The sequence below is a fragment of the Ursus maritimus genome, unplaced genomic scaffold (genome assembly GCF_017311325.1).
Source record: "Ursus maritimus isolate PB19 unplaced genomic scaffold, ASM1731132v1 scaffold_7, whole genome shotgun sequence".
NCBI classification, from domain to species: Eukaryota; Metazoa; Chordata; class Mammalia; order Carnivora; family Ursidae; genus Ursus; species Ursus maritimus.
The window spans coordinates 5,981,184-5,999,134 of NW_024426885.1; the positions used below are offsets into that span (position 1 = coordinate 5,981,184).

The 17,951-nt window shown below is 49.9% G+C and overlaps 1 protein-coding gene across 2 annotated transcripts in view; it reads left to right on the forward strand.

Moving 5' to 3' along the window:
• Positions 1–14,867, forward strand: part of CUNH10orf90 (chromosome unknown C10orf90 homolog) — a 205,372-nt gene extending 190,505 nt beyond the window's left edge. For both annotated transcript variants that reach the window (XM_040624561.1, XM_040624562.1), the window contains 3 exons: positions 10,805–10,868; positions 13,915–14,014; positions 14,104–14,867. In XM_040624561.1, coding sequence (XP_040480495.1) covers positions 10,805–10,868; positions 13,915–14,014; positions 14,104–14,142 — 203 coding nt within the window. In that variant the 3' untranslated portion in view covers positions 14,143–14,867. The remainder of the gene's footprint in view (positions 1–10,804; positions 10,869–13,914; positions 14,015–14,103) is intronic.
• Positions 14,868–17,951: the final 3,084 nt, after the last annotated feature.

The following is a 17,951-nucleotide window of genomic DNA, read 5'->3' on the forward strand; positions in this document are numbered from 1 at the left end:
ATCTTTCAATGAAGTTCACTTTAAATGAAAATCAACTGTCTGTAATAGAGGGTGATCAGACCCAGTCCGTAGCTTTAAATAACTGAGGGCAAAAGTCCCCCCAGTTCCGAGGTAGCCCCGGCAACTAGGATGTGTGGGCAGGACTTTGGGGCAGGGACTTTATGGCCACTCTGCCATCCCTGCGGTATTTATGTGTCGCTGAGAGCTTTACGCTCCTGTGTGTTTGTGTTAGCTCAGTTAAATCAGACAACTTCTCAAACCGGAGCCTCGTGTGAGCTGGGGCAAGGGAGAAGGGAGTGTTTAGGGCCCCATTAAACAAGTCTACAGTACACATCTTGTCTTCAGCCTGTCTGCTAAGATGATAAAAGAGAAATGCAGATGTTTTTCTTACATGCTAAATTAGTTAATAAATCATATGCGTGAACGAGCTCTGGCTACAGCGTCAAGACGTCGGTTAGAAAGGAAGACGGGTTTGCTCTCCAAGCTGGGCTTGCTCCCTCCCATCCTCGGGGTCCGCCCAGCAGTCTCGTCTTTGGCTCAGGTGGGCGCTCCGGTGGCTGACAAATGCCTCGTCAGGCAGGGGCTGCCAGGACAGTGGGCACCTGACCTGCAGGGACGATGACAGCGAGGACCAGGGGGCCAACACTGCTTCCTGTTGACTTTGTGAATTCTGAGTTTTCAAGGCTCCGGGCAGGGACACACGTGTGCGTGCATGCATGCACATGTGTGTGAGTTCACTGGGCTCCCTGTTTGTAGATGGGGTTTTGCACGAACAACCGAGACTACAGAGAGCCTAGGAAGTAGCCTGATAAAGGTCATGTCTACTGCCCCGCCTGTCTTTACTGTCTCGCCGGCTGTAGCTTGAATTCCGGGTCCGTACACGGGTACGTCTCTTTCCTGGCCCAGAGCCACCTGGGCCACATTTGTGTGCCCGCAGCAGTGACCCAGGAGCTTTCTCGTCCATCACCTGGCAAGCCTTTCTTGAGAAGTCGCTGTGAGGTATAGTCCCTGGTCTCAGGGGCCTCCCTACCTCGTGGGGAAAGCACACAGGTAGAAGCAGCACTTGGGGCTGGTGGAAGGTTCTGCTGGGGAGACCCACAAAGCACACTGGGTTGAGGCCATGCCGGCGCATCGTGGTACAGGGTGGGGGGAACGGGATGAGGGGGGCATGAGGGTGTCCGTTCAGCTCGGACTGAACTGCAGAGTGAGGGGCAGAGGGCGAGACAGAGGGGCCACAGATGAGCCCAGGAGGTCTAACAGGGATTGTAAACGCTGTGTCCGAATTTAACCTTATTCTGAGGTCGAGAGCTGAGGCAAGAGTGGCTCCAGCCCAGACAGGATGGGCAGCCTCGGGCAGGGCAGTGGGATACAGGACAGGGACAGAGGTGACAGGTTTTGAGGTGGCAGAATCGATAGAATGTGCTGACTACTGAATTGTGGAGGGGAGAAGCTGAGAGCCAGGGAAGCGTTAGGAGGAAGGCAGGAGGCAGGCTTTGCTCACGGTCTCTGAGGTTGTGGCCCGTGCTGTCTGGAACCTTCCTCACCTTCCCACGTGAGGGCTCTTCCTGCTCACGCCACCGCGGTGACAAGCCTTCCCCATTATCACTACACAGCTCACAGGGTGCCGGGGGCTGGTCGTGTCCCACGGCCGACCCTCACCTGGGAACTGGAATGTTTCAGAACGAGTCCTTGCTTCCCTCGGGTGTAGGTGCTTCGGCACCTGCCAGGAACAGGTGGCTTGGTCCCCGCAGGTGTAGGCAGCGCCACACTGTCCTCTGCTGACCAGTGTGTGGTTCCAGGCTGTTCCCGCTGCAGCTCCCCGGTCTCGCCCTCCTCATCGCTGTCTGGGCTGGGAGTCCAGCCCATAGCCCCCCTGGATATTTCATCCCCACCCTGTGACCTGGACCCCTCCCAGCATGATTCTGCCTGCCCCTACCCTCCCCCGCTGGTCTTAGCTGTCCTTCCTTAAGTCAGGGTCCCTAAACCACCTGATAGAAGCCTCGTCTGTCTCTCCTTGCCTCTGCCCCACAGAATCCCACCTTAGCTCACTGGTCCAGCCCAAGTCCAGCCTCTTCCTTAATCTCTTACCCCCAAGGCTGTTCTTCTGCTTCCTGTGATGCGTGACCTGGACTGTGTGGTGTGGAGGGCTTGGCTCTTTATGAGTCGCGGTTGCTCCCTGCAGCCTGTTGGGAACCCAGCAATGCTCAGATCCAGCCCACGCTGCGCTTCTGCTTCCGCTCTGGCTTCTCTGCTTGATGGGATCCTCCTCATGGCCCTCCCGGGTGGTCCCCCTAACCTGCGAATGTGTAGAAAACCCATGAGGAATAGCCCCTTCTTCCATGAAGCTCTCCGTGATACTCCCATCCCGTCCCCTGCCCCCTCCTTCTTCCATTTGAACGCTCACGGCGCTTGTATCTCTCTGGATGCCCAAACTTCTTAGCTTCTGCACTTTGGATTATGGTCAGGTGGGGATGCTAGTAAAGTCTCCCTCGTTGGTAAGCGCCGATGGGCGCGTGCCGCACTAAGCCACTCCGGGCAGCCCTGCTGCACGTAGCAGAACAGACTGAATTCATCTGAATTGCATTAGCCACACTTCCCAAGGTGATCCAAGTCAGAGCCATTCAGATCACGGACCAGTAGAGGAACGGAATTCTCCGGAAGGCACTGCAGAATTCCTCCTCCAGCAGATCTGCCTTCAGACCCACGATCTTGGCTGGAGCGACTATTAACATGAATTTGCATTCGCAGAGCATCGAGCTGGAGAAGTGACCCAGCAGATATGAGACAGCGGGGAAGTCATCGCAGTAATAAAAATGTGCTGTTCATCGTGCAGCAGGCTGAGCCCCGGCCGCATTGTCCCTATTATTGCCTGGTCTCATGTTGTGAATGTTTTCCCATAAAACATCTGAATAAATATTGGGAGGTAGTTCTCCCAGTATTACTCACAAAGGAATTTTTTAATGTGCTTATCAGATAAAAATAATTGTTACTTCATCAGCCTGCAAAGAAAACAGCAGCATGATTTAGCTAAAAGACCATTTCCCTGATTCAAAGATATTTATATGCACACGATTATGGTGTCCTTCACAGACCGATGATAAGGGTGTTGTGTTTTTTCTGAGAAACATGGAAAGAAAAGACCAATTTACATCTGTTGATTAGAAGGACAGTGTTATTTCCAATTAAAATCATTCAAGATGGAAACCAGAATTACAAAGTGGTAGGGAAAAATAACTTTATGGGAGATTCCTTTTCCCAATTGCCTAGATTTTATTTTCCAAACGATTTCCCTTTTATCTCACAATGCAGCTCAGTAGTAAACCTTGCAGGGACACTGAAGATATAAATCTACTTGGCAATGAGAAGGAAAGTTTATTCATCATCTATAAATCACCATATTTTGTGGTTCTCTAAAAAATGCTGGCAAACCCTGGAATTGGAGCAAACAATGACTCTCATATCAGCAGTTAATCTTTTGGACTTTCACTAACTGTTTAATGGTGAAGTAGGTGATTTGAGCCATTGTTAAAGTTCCTTTAAATGAGTAATTTAAACTTGCCATTTAACACAAACCCATTTTTTAAAAATGTGAGGAAAGTCCACCAGGTTTTCTTTTTAGGATAGATTAAATCATATTCTATAACTACAAATAACTTTGAAAACTGATGATTATAACTGTTAAAGGCACTGATAAGTTGTGCAACCATGAAGACTGCTTACATTTGTTTGACCTTGTTTCCCCTAAACTTTTTTGACCTTGGAATGCTTTTATCCAATTCTTGAGAGTCCACTTTGGAAATATTGCTCTAAGAATCTTTGCTAATGGAAATATCTACCATGCTTTGCTAAGGAAACCCCAACTGGAGTTTAAGTCTGCCATTTCCCACAGAAACCTGGGATTGTGGAACAGAGGTGTTACTCCTTCCTCGTATGCCTTTGGTCTAGCAGTGCCAGGAAGCAAGGGTTGAGGGCCCTGGGGACCTCTGGGCATTAGAGATTGGTGCCAACTTCACAGTCTGTGGTTGACTTTGCCTCATTGGAAGCTTGTCCATTGATAGGCCCTGACTAACCTGTAGGTTCCCCTGGCATCTGTAACAATGCCATTATGCTGGTACCCAGCACAAAGTCCATCAGAGGAAAGGAGCCAGTCACATTCCCTTTGAAAAGTATGTCACAAATGTGACAGCGTGAAATAATGGGGGAAGGAGAGTGCTTGCCTATGCCAAGCACTTAGGTAGGAGCGATGCAGAGGAGAGGGGTCACTGATACAGGCTCGCCTTCCTTTGCAGTCCCTGTGGCTTTTATGAGAGCTAGCAGAGAGCCTTGGACCCCTTTGTCCTTTGCTGGGTCTTTGAGGAGTAACCAGATAATACACAGAAATATTAACATTTGTTGTCTTTGGCCATAGGGATGGAGTGCGGATGGAAAGGAGCCGGGGGTCTTGGGGGGGCGATGAGGAAGCAAAGGGAGTAGAAGAAATTCCCCCCCACACCCTTGTCCTCTAGGGGTTCAGTGCCACTTGGGAAGAGAGCTGGTCTGGCAGACAGCTGAAAACCAAGTCTAGAATCACATAGGAAAAGACCCTGAGGAAGTGGGGAAGGAGGGGCTTGGGCTGCTGCTATTGATCTGAGAGCAGGGTAGAACCAGGGATTGCATAAAGACTCCATTTCTCTCCAAAAATGTTCTTCATGGACCTGTTGGGCTTGGGGATCTTGTTCCTCTCCCTGGGGGAGCTGAAGCTGCAGTCCCCGCCCCATCTGTCTATGCGCATCAAGGGCTCTCCCATTATGGAGAACTGTGGGGAGTCCCACAGGCTGCTGGTGTTCCTGGTGGCTGTTCTCACCACCACCACCCCTCCCCCAGCTCTAAACTCCAGGATGAGTCTCTGAGCAGGAGCTGAGCTCTCCATGAAGAGACCGAGTCACTTCTTTAACCAGGAGACTTCATACCTTGCTTCTCACACTGAGCCTGCGAAGAGAGAAATAGATATCCCAGCAGACCTCTGGTTTATTCTTCATTTTTTAATGATGTATGCCTTCACCTGAAGGATCCGAGAGCCTCGCTATATTTCCGAAACTTTGACATCAGCATGTTTCTCGTGTAGCTGGGTGGTAATTGACAGGCGCATCATTTTCAGATCGATGTCAGCATCTCTGCCATGTCCGCCACCTTCCAGACCCCCGGAGCAGGCTGCCGACCCGGTGGAACCGTCATTCAGAGCAGGATTCCACAGAAGGCTAGAAGCGATCTGAGAAAAATGAGTGTTTACCCAGCACAAGATTTTAGCATCACAAGAGCACTTTGGAGGCAGACAACCTGAGAGTCTCTCCACTCGCCTTGGACGGTGCAATGTGTACCGTTTAATTTCTGGAAGGCCAGTTAGTCCAAGTAGACTACTCTGCTGCTGCCTGTGTCCAGCAAGTGAGAGGTCCCATCGAAGTGAGCTGAACAGAAATGATCTGCAAGGAACTGGATTTAACTCTTGAAAACCGTGATGAAATGACTCCAGCGGCAGGATGTTCAGCTGCTCACGGGCTGGCATAGTGAAAGGCCTTGTGATCTCAGGATGCGCAGATGTTGGGGTCTTTTTTAAGGGGAAAACCTTCAGAGATTCCCCCCGCCCCAAATCCACACCCCATCTGTACTTCTTTTGGGAGGCCCAGTCTTTCATAGAAGATGCTGAGAGGTGTAGACTTTTGGTACCTACACTCCAAAGTGGTTCGTTGTCTCCCTGCTGGATTCTGTCCAACAGGCATCTCTTGGTTTTGGTGTTTCTAAGGTGGGGGAAGCAGGTACCTGAAGGATTCTTCAAAGCGCCCAGGGTGACGGCAGGGAATGAGCCTCGGGGGGGGCGTTGTAGTAATAAGTCCGGTGTGCCCTTGATTACCATCTAGATTCTTGCTCAGTAGGGAGAACGAAGCTTAGCAATCCGAGCTGCAGAGAGGGCTCTGTGCGGAGGGGGAAGAGCCCCAGCCCCATAAACAAGCAATCATGCTGGCGTCTGGGTGGCCCTTGCTGCCTCCTGGCGACACCGAATGCGAAGGCCACCTGTCTCTGCGTATGGGTGTGTATAGGTGTGTGTGTTCACACACGTAGGAGGTGAAGGTTGTTAATAAACACTCACGTGTGTTTACAGAGATCGATGGGGTATCGGGACTCAGCTGTTGCTCAGCTCCTCGCCCAGAGCCTCGCAGGCACCAAAATCTTGGTAGCTGGGTATCGGCTGACTCTGAAACAGGCAAGGCCTTCAGCATGCCTGGCCTTGCCAAATTAAATTATCAACAGGCCCTGTGCCTTGGATACCATCAGGAGCCAGACAACAGATTCAGGGGGAAAAAGGGATTTTCAGGAATACAGAAATGGGCAATTTACTTTAGTAATTTTATTGAAAAAACTGAAAACAAACCCCAAACCTCCTCTATTCGAATGTTAATGAGAGGTAAATACAACCATGGTTCTCCTTGCTCTCTATCAGTGAATTGGAGTAAAAACGCTTCAAGGAAAATCCATAAAAGACCAATAAGCGGGCTGACTATTGTTCCACCAGTCACTTTAATTTCATAAAGGCAGAATTTCCTTCAAAGAGAATTGATAGATGCGATTTTGCTGTATTTTTGCACAAGCACAGGCAGGATGGTTTCTATTCCATGAAATGAGGCCCCGATGGGTCCTGCCGCGTGTGTGTGTGTGCTTGGAGATCCCTGCTGTGGGCAGGTCCCAGGGGCCCTGCTGCATTTCTCCCCTGGGTCACCCTTCCTCCAGCCCCCTGTCTGTCTCCTGCTGCGAAGTCTCCCCAGCACAGCTCTTCCCCAGGAGGGCTGAGCACTCCCCCAGGAGCCCTCTGCCCCGTGCAGACCATCGGTCCTGGCATCCCAAGGCCTTCCTTATCTGACTCTCGCCCTGGGCTTTGAGCCCTTGGTCTTAGTTACCTTTGTGTGCCTACGGCAGAGCACCGACGAGGCGAAAGCGTAACAGTCATCAAATGAATGGTCCCTCCAGCCCGCAGTCTAGAAGTCCTCCCGATCCTTCTCTCCCAGCCCACAACTCACTTAGCACACGGGTGGAGTCGGGGAGGCTGGAGTCCCCCCCACTTTGCCCTCTGAGCACTGCCATCTCTAGTCTCCCCCCCCCCCTTCGTGGCCTGTGTGTAGCTCCTTGACCCAAGTTTGTGTACGAACAGTCGCTGGTCATCTTTTAGCAACATAGATCAGCCCTCCTGTTTAAAACCCCACGTGGGGGCACCTGGGTGGTTCAGTTGGTGAAGTGTCTGCCTTGGGCTCAGGTCATGATCCTGGAGTCCTGGGATCGAGTCCTGCTTCAGGCTCCCTGCTCAGGCTCCCGCTTCTTCCTCTTCCTCTGCCTGTTGCTCCTGCTGCTTGTGCTCTCAACCTCTGTCAAGTAAATAAAATCTTCAAGAAAAAAAGATAAAATCTTTAAAAAATAATAAAAATTAAAAACAAAACCCCACGAGTCATCTCCATCTCTCTCACTCTGAAGGAAAACTCCTTAACAAGCTTGCAAAGCGCCTTAAACAGGCTTAGAAAACCCAGTTCGGATGGTTCCCACTCTTGGTGCACGGTGGCGTAGTCTGATAATTCTGGTTCATGTTTCCACCGCCCACACACGTGCATCTAGGTCAAAGTCCCCAGGTGGTTGTTAAGCGTACCTGCGTGGAGAATGCTACTGTCTTTGATCTCGTGTCACCTGCTGGCCCGACTTCGCCTCGTGCCTCGTGCCCTCACGCTGCATCCATCGTGGCCCTCGTTGGTTCCCCCTACCCTCCTCCTCCTCTTAGATCCTCCCACAGCTGGTCCCATGGTCATTTGGGTTGTGGTTTAAATATCGCCTCCCCCTATGGGCCCTCTTGGCCCACCCAGTCCCCCTTTACGGTGTGGCCGTGTTTCGATTCCTTCAGAGCTCTTGCCTGTTACTTTGTAGCCAGTTTGTTAATTATCTGACCTGCCCCCCCCCCCAAAATGAAGTTCACGGTAGCAGAATCTTACCTATTTTTTCTTCTTCTGAGCCTCCCCTGGTGATAAAGGAGTTGCTCATTGGATGTAGGAGGAAGGAGTATAAAAGAAATAAATTTGGGGTTGGTCTCCTGGGAAGTGGACTGGCGCTCGTCAAGCAGGGCCCCCAAACTATGGATTCTGCAGTGTGAGTGGGTGGCCGTGTTCTGAGGTTTAGAGCATGTGTGGACAGGGCTGAGCTAACTGAGGCTGAAGCCCAGCTCTGCCACTCACTCCTTCACTTCATGAGGCTGAACAGGAAAGAGCCCTTTGAACTCAGGTTTCCCCAATCCTAAAATATAAAAACTCACGAGCATGGCGCAGGGTTGGTATGAAGATCACGTAGGGAAGCAGCCAATAAATGCTAGAAGGATTATGATAAATAATAACGCAGACCCCTCAGGTCTGCCGCGCCGTTCCCTCCCCTGTCCTGTCCCATTGCCTCCTCCAAGTGCCAGATAGGGTTCCGTTTGCTCTGGTGAGGTTGGGAGCCATTAGTAAGGCACTTGCTTTACTTCAAAAACTTCCTCCGAGAGGGTAGAACTGCTGCTTCTCTCTTTCCTCCTCTCCAGAAAGGTCACACTACTCATCTGATAGGTGTTGTTAGGAAAACTTGAGTCAGCAACCAAGGAGCAAGCACTTTCCCGGAGCGTGGGTGGAGCCCACCAGCTGGGGGGGGTGGGGGCTGGCCGTCTTGGACGCGGACCTGCTTGTTCGGCACCTGCTATGGGCTGCTGCGCCCCGAATTTAAATTTCTGCTGAGGCACAGCCGGCCACGGGGAGTTCAGAACACAAGACCGTGGGGGTGTCAAGGAGCTCGCATGCTTTTGTTTCCTCCTGGAAATAAAACCAAAGCTTCCTTGTGGTATCAGGTGCTCTAAAGAAACAAACTTAAAAATAAAAATCTAATTTCCCAAAGTAGACCACATACATCAGATTTTTGAAAATGTTGCAAATAGAGTTTGTAACATTTTTATTCCCTTGCAGCCCCGCCGTCCGCCTGGGTGGGCCGCCCGTCCTCTCGAGCAGCTCCTGAGGCGTGCTAATCGGACTTGGGTCTGGTGTTTTCGTAGAGGTCCCTTGTCCTTGCCTGCTTTCCCAAGAGCTGGCTGTCTTCAGGGCGCACCCCATTTCTTTGGGAAAGTCATCAGGGTGCCTCTGAGGCTCTCCCCTCTGGGCTGGTCCTAGCGGGAGTGAGAGCCAGGGGTGGGCCCTGGGGGCATCTCGGAAATGTTCACGGTGGTGTGGACTGCTGCTTTTCCTCATGCCTTTCCAAACACAGAGGACTTTTTTTTCCCTTAGCTGGGAAAATTCTATGGATTTTTTTTTTTTTTTTGGTCCCCTCTCCTATTTCTCCTTTGAATCTTGTCTTTGAAGTTAAGTAGTGGTCCCACTTTCTCTTACGTTAAATAACTAGACAGAATCCAAGCTCAGCCACTGTGTGGTTTCCAGTTTGTAAATCGGTAGCTGTGTTTTGTTTCTCCAGAGGGGAAACATTTGTTTTATCCCTGTCTCTACCCCCACCTTCGTGTATATTCGTGTAATTTGTAAGCCCGAGAAGTCTTATGTGGCTCGGCTGGAGCGCCGAGTGAGGGGACAGGCCGACGTGGAGAGATTCATGGAAACACATAGGGTCTTCGCCGGGGATGACAGGGAGCCCATGTCAATGCTGTGACACTTAGCTAGGATGCCGAGTTGTCTGTCTGCTATGCGCACTGGAGGAGGTGAACTGGTCACTGTCCAGGTGTTCCCGAAAGTGTGGCAGCTTCTCAGATGTTCTCCATGCAACATGTACCCCGGGAGCATTTTTGTGTGACAGACTCTTAGGCCAGTCCATAGGGCTGAGAGCCTTGTGGGAATTTGAGTTACTACAAAAGGGTATACACTATTTTTAAAAAATACGTACTAATTCTAAGTGTGCCATCTGTAAACATCACCGTGATTAGTAATATGCACTCACATTGGAAAACATTCCAGACTCACTGTGATTTTCAGCGACAGCGTACTTCCTCGAGGGACGCTAGACAGACATCACTCCTGTGTTGCTGCCCGTTGCATTTTCTGGTTTGGAAAGAGTTAGTCCTCCGTGAGAATGGACGTGGAGATTGAGTGTCCTGATGAAGGGTCCCAGTTGTACGTGTCAACTCCTGCTCTCAAACGCTCTGGTGGTAGTTCGGAGACTTCCTTGTCCTCAGAGACACCAGGAGCCTAGTGTGGAGATTTTCCACCTGACAGCCAGGGCCCCACACCCAGCGTGACCCTGAACAGTTCAGTGACGCTTGGCCCTGTCCTCTGCACACCGGGCCTGTGGCTACCTGAAGCACATAGAAGCGTCACCGTCCACAAAGTGTGTTAGATGCCAGCCTTGTACTTCTTGCCTGTGTTTATTATCAAGACCAATCTATCGGTTGCCCACTTCAGCATAAGGGTTTCCGGTGTATGAGTGTCTACTAAGACCTGCAGTATCTGGGGTGTCTGCACCCCAATCAGTGAAGCGTCTGCCTTCGGCTCAGGTCATGAACCCAGGGTCCTGGGATCAAGCCCCACATTCGGCTCCTTGTTCAGTGGGGAGTCTGCTTCTCCTTCTCTCTCTGCTGCTCCCCCTGCCTGTGCTGTCTCTCTCTCAAATAAATAAAATCTAAAAAAAAAAAAAAAAAACCTTCAGTATCTGTAGCAGGTTGGGGCTTAGCCTCAGGATCGATAAAAAAGTGGGTACTAAGTGCACTATAATATTTCTCTAGAAATGTGCAATAGCCATACCTTCTGAAATTAATCCTCTGTCTATTTCATTCCAGATAACTTGTTCAAACCCAAAGAAAGATACATTTCAGAGAAGGAAATGCACATGCGATCTAAAAGGTACTTGCTTATTGTGTGAAGTCGAAAAATGTGGGGGGAGGTAGGGGAGGGGCGGCTGATGCATCCAGGCGCTGTCCAGAGGGGTCACTATTTCCAGGTCCACCTTTAATGTCTGAGGTCTTCTTGGCCGTGAATCTGAAACGCTGGCTAAAAGAAGTGTAGTTGTCCCGCTGCACCTCCGAATGTTAATGCCGTTCTTGGAAAAGCCTTAGGAAAGTGGCGGGTCTTGGATTCTGAAGCGACCTGGTAATTGGTCTCTAAGAGATCCCCAGACTCATAATGGAAATGCTTCTGCACACTCCCGTCGTCTCTGTGGGCAGGTGCTGTTTGTCACTGTGAACCTTTGAAGGAGATATTATGAGGAGGAGAGAGGAGGTTTCTCCTGAGGACCTTGCCAGTGGCAGAGCCTGCAGGGAAGAATCCAAACTTGGAAGCCCGTGGCGTGTGGGAGCCAGCAAAGCCACAGAGGGCCACACGCTGGCCTTCCTGACGCTCCACCCCTGGCAGCTTGGTGGCCCTGCTGCCCCACGCTGTCCCTGTTCTGCTTGGCTGGTTGCTATTCTGGACCCTCACTAATTCTCACCCACCTGGTGCATACAAAGGCGGCCATTCTTTCTGAGCCCTGGCCTCCCAACCAGAGGGTAATAACTCAGCAATGTTGGCGAAGTTCTTGCAAGAAAATGTCATTAGTTTATAATAAAGTATCTAGCACTGGGAGGAACTGCAATAATTAGACCCCATTGATAGTGTGCTTAGAGAGACCACTGACATCGGAAGAAGGTGTTTCTCCACAGTCCAGGCACAAACTCTCTGCTTTCAGCATCGTTTCCATGATAATTGGCCAACTTGGATCGTCTGCAGGGAGCCTCTTTGTATCAGAGTGGAAGTGAGGAGAAGGGGAGCATCCCATTAGCGACCTGATTGACGGCATTCTAACTGGGGGTTCTGAGGGGCCGCTGGGTTTTCAGACTGGCTTGTTTGAGCCGTGCAGAGTCGGTGTAACTCTTGCCCAAAGTATTCCTTTTTCAGTTTAGTGAAAAAATTCAGCTGAATCTTCCCCTCCCTGTCCCCAAACCCAAAGCTGCTCTTATGGAGACTTAAAATACTAGATCTCAAAGCAGCGTTCAGGGTCGACAGGATGGCCCTGTGGCTTTCTGGAAGAGGAAACAAAGGCTCGGGGGGGATGCAGGAGCTAGGTTACAGATGAAGTCCGTACTTGGGTTTTCACTCTGCTTCCTGGGTGGGCTCCCCCGGCTCTCAGACCTCACTCACCCACAATCACACCGGAGCTTCTTTTCTTCTGTATTCTTTGTTATTAGTTGTATTGTTGAATCACATTTTCATTTTAAAAACTCAGACAGTAGAGATAAAGCTGAAGTCCCTCATGGCTGACTGTCTTCCCTCCCACCACACCTCCCTGGGCCCAGTCCTTTCTCCAGAGACCTGCAGTTATCAGCCTTCTCTGTATCCTTCCTGGCCTTTCTCTTTGCCTGAAAATAGACTTTTATTTGGACATCAACAGTTATCTAATTTTTGAAAAGGGGATCATAGTCTACGTATTATTTTTCTGTAGTTTTCTTCATTTTATAATATGTCTGTGAGGTGTTTCTGTGTCAAAAGATACAGATATAGATGATTTTCCTCATTGGTTTCATCTGTCTGCTGAGTGGTGCATCGCATGGATAGACCATCATTTATTTAGGAAGCCCTTTTAACAAAATACGGCATCAGAAGCTGCAGGAGGGAGACCTAGGAATTTTTATCTTCAACTGTCCACATGATTCAGATGGTCGGTATCAGGAAGACGGTCTCTGTGCATCTGAGGGGTTTCCACTGTGGAGCTGTGGGACGTTCAGCTTTCCTACTGATTCCTTCCAGTCCTGTCCCTGGTCCTTTCTCGAATAGTTCCTGGATATGGCAACTGTGTGTTCATTGATTCGTTCAAGCCATATCAATGGAATAAGCATTTCCCAGACACTTTATACTACGTGGTTGGGGGGCAGTGTTACACAGAGTGAGAGTCCAAGGTTCGAATCCCAGCCCATCACTAGGCAGTTGAGGGACTTTACGAGAGTCTCCTGAGCTCACTGGGGCTCGCGTTCCTCAGTCATGCTGCAGAGGACGGTACAGGCCTCTTTCAACTCTTGTGCGGATTGAGAACATTTATGCCAGGGGACTAGCCTCGTGCTCAATAACCAAGATAATGTCACCTGATAATATTGTCCTCATTAATATTTTTATACTTTGTTAGTTATTATTTTAAAGGTAGAACCTATTAAGCAAATTTTATCTGGCTTTCAGATGTGAGAGAAAATGAGAAAAGGTGTGTACCCACATGGCATGTATATCGCAACCTCAAAGCTCAGGCTACCGTCCTTCCGCTGTGTCTGCGGATTCTCGCAGAAATATCATTTGGCATCCGGACACAAACAGTTTCTAGTAAGAGGTAGGAAAGAAGCGTCCAGAAGAAGGTCTCTTGGGTCCTGCTTGTAACTTGGAAACTCCTAAGTTTACACCAGGACAAGAACATAATGCCTGAGATGTATCTGGAAGCAGTTTAATTGGGAAGGCACACATTAAGAGGTAAACGCACACTGACGTGTGTGGAATTCTAGTATAGTTCCTGCTAGTTCCTCCATTTATTTGCTGCTCCTTTTCTAAGTCATAGGAAGGTTTAAGAAAATGTGTAGCAGAAAGGTATGTGGGGTAAGGTTGCACAGAGTGGCAAACCAGTAGGTTTGGAATTTCCCACTTGATGCAATCAAGTCATTGATTATGTCTGAGAATGGAGGGGCAGAGAAGGGCCTGCCCTCTGAGCTTTGCCCGGGAGGGGACTCTGCCTGTTGGCGCCGTCCCGGCCTCGGCGGCCCGTTCTGGAGACTGTCAGGGTAGCCCTGGGTCCCGGCGTCTCGGGGATCCGGGATGGCCCGTCTGCAGCTCGTCTTGTCTTTGAAATGGAAGAGCCTGCTGACAAGACAGGACGCAGAGCCACCCCAGGCACACGCTGGCTCGCTACCGTTCCGCGTGTTTTCTGAATCTGTTTCAGAATCTATGATAACTTGCCGGAAGTGAAAAAGAAAAAAGAAGAACAAAAGAAAAGAGTGATCTTACAGAGTAACAGACTCCGTGCTGAAGTCTTCAAAAAGGTAATGGCCTGGCCGCCACCTGGTGTGACGTGTGTGTGGCCCGCAGATGGTGAACCTGGCCTTGACGTCTTTGTCTCCTGCTTCCCTAGCAATTACTGGACCAGCTCCTTCAAAGGAACGCGGTGTAACCGTAGGCTGCGCTGCTGACCCGCTCCCCGGACCTGGGATGACTTCAAACGCTGGTTCCACCATTAAACTTAGCATTATCTTCATGATATGAAACACTTCCTTTGCTTTTTTTTTTTTTCCATAATACATAGCTTCCTGAATTCCTTGCCCAAACCACAGAGAAACAGTAACCCTTGAGAAAACAGGCCCGCAGACCGTGGAGGGGTGACCAACGCGATGTAAACCACCAGCTACAGTCCCCTCAGTTTTCTGCTTTGGAATTTACCTTTTGCTTCTGATGCCCCCCCCCCCACCATTGCCATTGAGGCAGAAAAGGGCCTTATACATTCACATGGGCCTAGATCCCAGGGGGTTATTTTTGTTCAAAGTTTTGGGACCCACATCTATCACTTTTTAAGTATAAATCCCAACTTTTGCCAACAATCCAGACTTTGGGTCAGCACCCAGTATGTTTAAATACTCTCTGGATGCGTGGGCCACGCCGTGCTGGAAGCCGACCTTGGAAGGAAGCGGGGACGAGGGAGTGCGCAGTCTGGTGTCTGCGAGCGGGGTGGGCAGAGCCGTCCTCACGACCCCATCCCACTCTGAGTGCTTCTTCTCATTTAGACAAAGAGTCAATTTTCACAAAAGCTATGAGAGCAGAATTGGTGGGAAAAAAATTATAGATAACTTCAGTGTTTTCCGCCAAGCCCCCTCCTCCCAAAACCAAAGCTGTGCTGCTAGAAATGACCTGGTGGCTCCCGCTCTGCCATTTGCTCTTCCAACGCTGATGCTGTTCATTGTTTATCAGTGTGTGTTTGGGGAGTTAAGAACTAACTAGTTTTTATCAAAAATGGAAATAAATGAAATTATTACAAAAATGCAAGTATCGCTCTGCTCTGTATGCCGTGTTATGAACTGAGCGGCCGTTGTGGGTGATGCTTGGTGAGAATGCCGTCATGGCCCCGCGGCGGCCTCTGACCCCTCCTCTGCCACCTTCTCACCACCACGACACCCAGGTCAGGAGCCCCGTGCTCCTCGATGCCCCAGAGAGCAAGGCTGTCCCCAGAGAAGCAGGGAAATGAAAGAGCAAGGTTTAGGATCCTGAAGGCCTCCCATCTCACTAGAAATTGCCCCAGAATGTGAAGGAGTTTTGAGGGATTAAGCAGGAGCCCTGCTGACACCTCCATCCCCATCCTGAGTCTGTCACTCCTCTCAGCGCTTCATAGGCCGTCCCTTTTCTGGAATGACTTTCATTTATGTATCTACCAGAAAACTGGTTAAAAACTCAGCCTGTGGGTTCTCCCCTGACACCTTCCCCGCTGCCCTGCCCTCCAGGATGAATCGGTGCTGTGCGCTTTGGGCACATGGTGTCAGACCCTGCCAGCCAGAGATGGTGACAGCATGGTCCGGAGCAGACTCCAGATTCAGGTCTTGGCTGCATTGCTCCCCGTCTGGGCCCTTAGGCAAGGGTATCGGTCTGGATCCAATCAGGAGAGAGAAACCGCACAGTAACTTGGCCAGGGAAGTGTAATGTATATAATTATTTACCCTAACAGGAGTGCAGGAACAAGGGATTGCTTAGTGACGAGTAGAGGGAACTCGAAAGCATGCCGTGGGAACAGCACCGAGCAGCACTGTCCGTAAGGAGCGTCCCTTCCTGCCCCGAGCTGAGGTCCAGACAGGATGGAGAGGGACCCGTTGTGGCTCAGCGGGGGACAGGTGTTCCTGTGGTGCCCTGCTGATGGATCTTGTTGAAAACTCACCCTCTGGAATTTGCTGGAAGCCAGCTCTCTAGGATGTGCGGGGTGGGGGGCATGTTACTCTGCTTCAGTACCACCTGAGGGGGCACCGGGGAAGCCACCGCCACTGCCACCTGACTCACGGGAGCCCCCTGAGCAGACCGTCCAGACCTAGGAAGCAGCACCCGTCTGCCCCGCAGGGTCTCTCTCTCCTTGACCAACAAAGCTTAGCCTTGAGCCCACAAGCAGAGGGATCACATTTAGGGGACCTGGATCATTTCAACGGAGGAGGCAAGAAGGGCAGCTTTGCAAGGGCGAGATCACACCACCCAGCACTGGCCCAGCCAGCTGCTTAGCCTTGCCTCCGTCCCCTCACCTATGAAACGGAGACAGCTTCAGCACCTCCCCACAGGCTGTCATGGGAATGGAATCATCAGTGTGAATTGGGTACTCCAAAGGGTGCCTGGCCCGAAGCAAGCACACCAGAGTGTTTCCTGTCACACAGACGCAGAAGTGGAGGCTGGAGTGTCATTGGGAAACTTTGGGCCCAGGGGCCGTGAGTTGTCCGTTCCCATCATCCCTCAGCTCGGCACTGAGAAGAGGCGCCAAAAAGACCATTGACTTCGTGAGTGTGGCCACAGCAAAGGTCAGTCCTACAAACAGGATGCTTTGCAAACTTTTGCTCCAAGCTTTTCTTCTTAGAAACAATCTCAACGGCGTGGTTTATGCTTATCCTTAAGGTTAATTCCAGCTCTCTTGAACTTCCGCGATGGCACACTGAATTTCTATTCAGATTTTTCACGCTGTCTTAAATTGTTTAAGCCAAATCTATGATATTAGTTCAGGCCCATCTTTCTCAGGTAAAGATCCTGCCACACCTTTTCTTATTTTTCTTTACTATCTTCAGACAGTTTCAGAGCTTTTCCTAACCAATAATTTACATTCAGGGCCCAACCACTTCTAGACTGTTCTGTGACACTTTCTAAGTAGGGGGTTTATGTCACCTAGCAACTAAATACCTCAGAATTCCTGCATGCAGCCAACTTCCAAAAGTTGCGCATGAAAAGTTTAGCCCCCCTTGCAAGGCGGATGCCACGTCTTAAAATCTAAACAATAAGTAAAAGTCGACTTGGGATCGAATGCCCTTGAATGATGTATTTCTGAGGATGTTTCGTAACTAAGGCCCCCGAGGTGGAACTCGGGTAGGAGTTTGTGATGTCAGGCTTGAGCCGGTCTGTGCTCTGGGCGGCCAGCTCGGGACAGGGCTGCAAAGGAAAGTTCTGGTTTCTGCTAAACTGCATTTCTTCCCCTATTATTGTTTGTTTTGTAATGCTGATGAGCAAATTTGGATGCCCAGCATTTCCTTTGTGTTTTAGTAAGGTTATAACAGAAATACAATAGTGTTATGATCACTATGGAAGTCAAGGCTTGAAACACGACAGCCATCCCTTGTATTTCTCTCAGAAACTGATGGTTCAGTTGCTCGATTCTCTTCTTCAAATCAGACTGTAGGAAAGACTTTAATGATATTGAAATTCTAAGTAGAATCTACCTTTGTAACTTCAATAATCAGATTCGTTCGGGAGCTGATTTCTTTACACGTGAGCGTGTTCGGGTGCTGGCATCGGAACGATTCTTCAGCGACACAAGCAGGTAGCAGGAGTTGAAGATTCGCAGCTGACAGCTCAGGAGCTCGAACCCAGCAACATTTGAAATAATTTGAGATGGGCACCCGGGAACAGGACGGACCAGCCTGTCTCACTGTGGTCTCCATGACTTCATGTCGAAGGAGAAATTCCTATTTTGGTATTTATCCTCTCTGCCAGCTGGTAATGGAATAATGGAAAAACAATTGCCTTGGTTTCTTTAGCCAGCATGCATTGCCAACCAAACTTCCTGGAAGCTGTGTGCTCCCTGAGTGAGTCAGCAAATGCTTGCTCACATGAAACGAGGCTCTTTGAAAAAACTATTTCTGAAACCCCAGTTGCTGAAGGTTAGTTGAAAATGCTATTACTTAGGAAGTTGTCCCATTTCAACACTCGGTGTACAAGTTGCAGGCTACGGACCTGGTCTCTGACCGTCTCAGA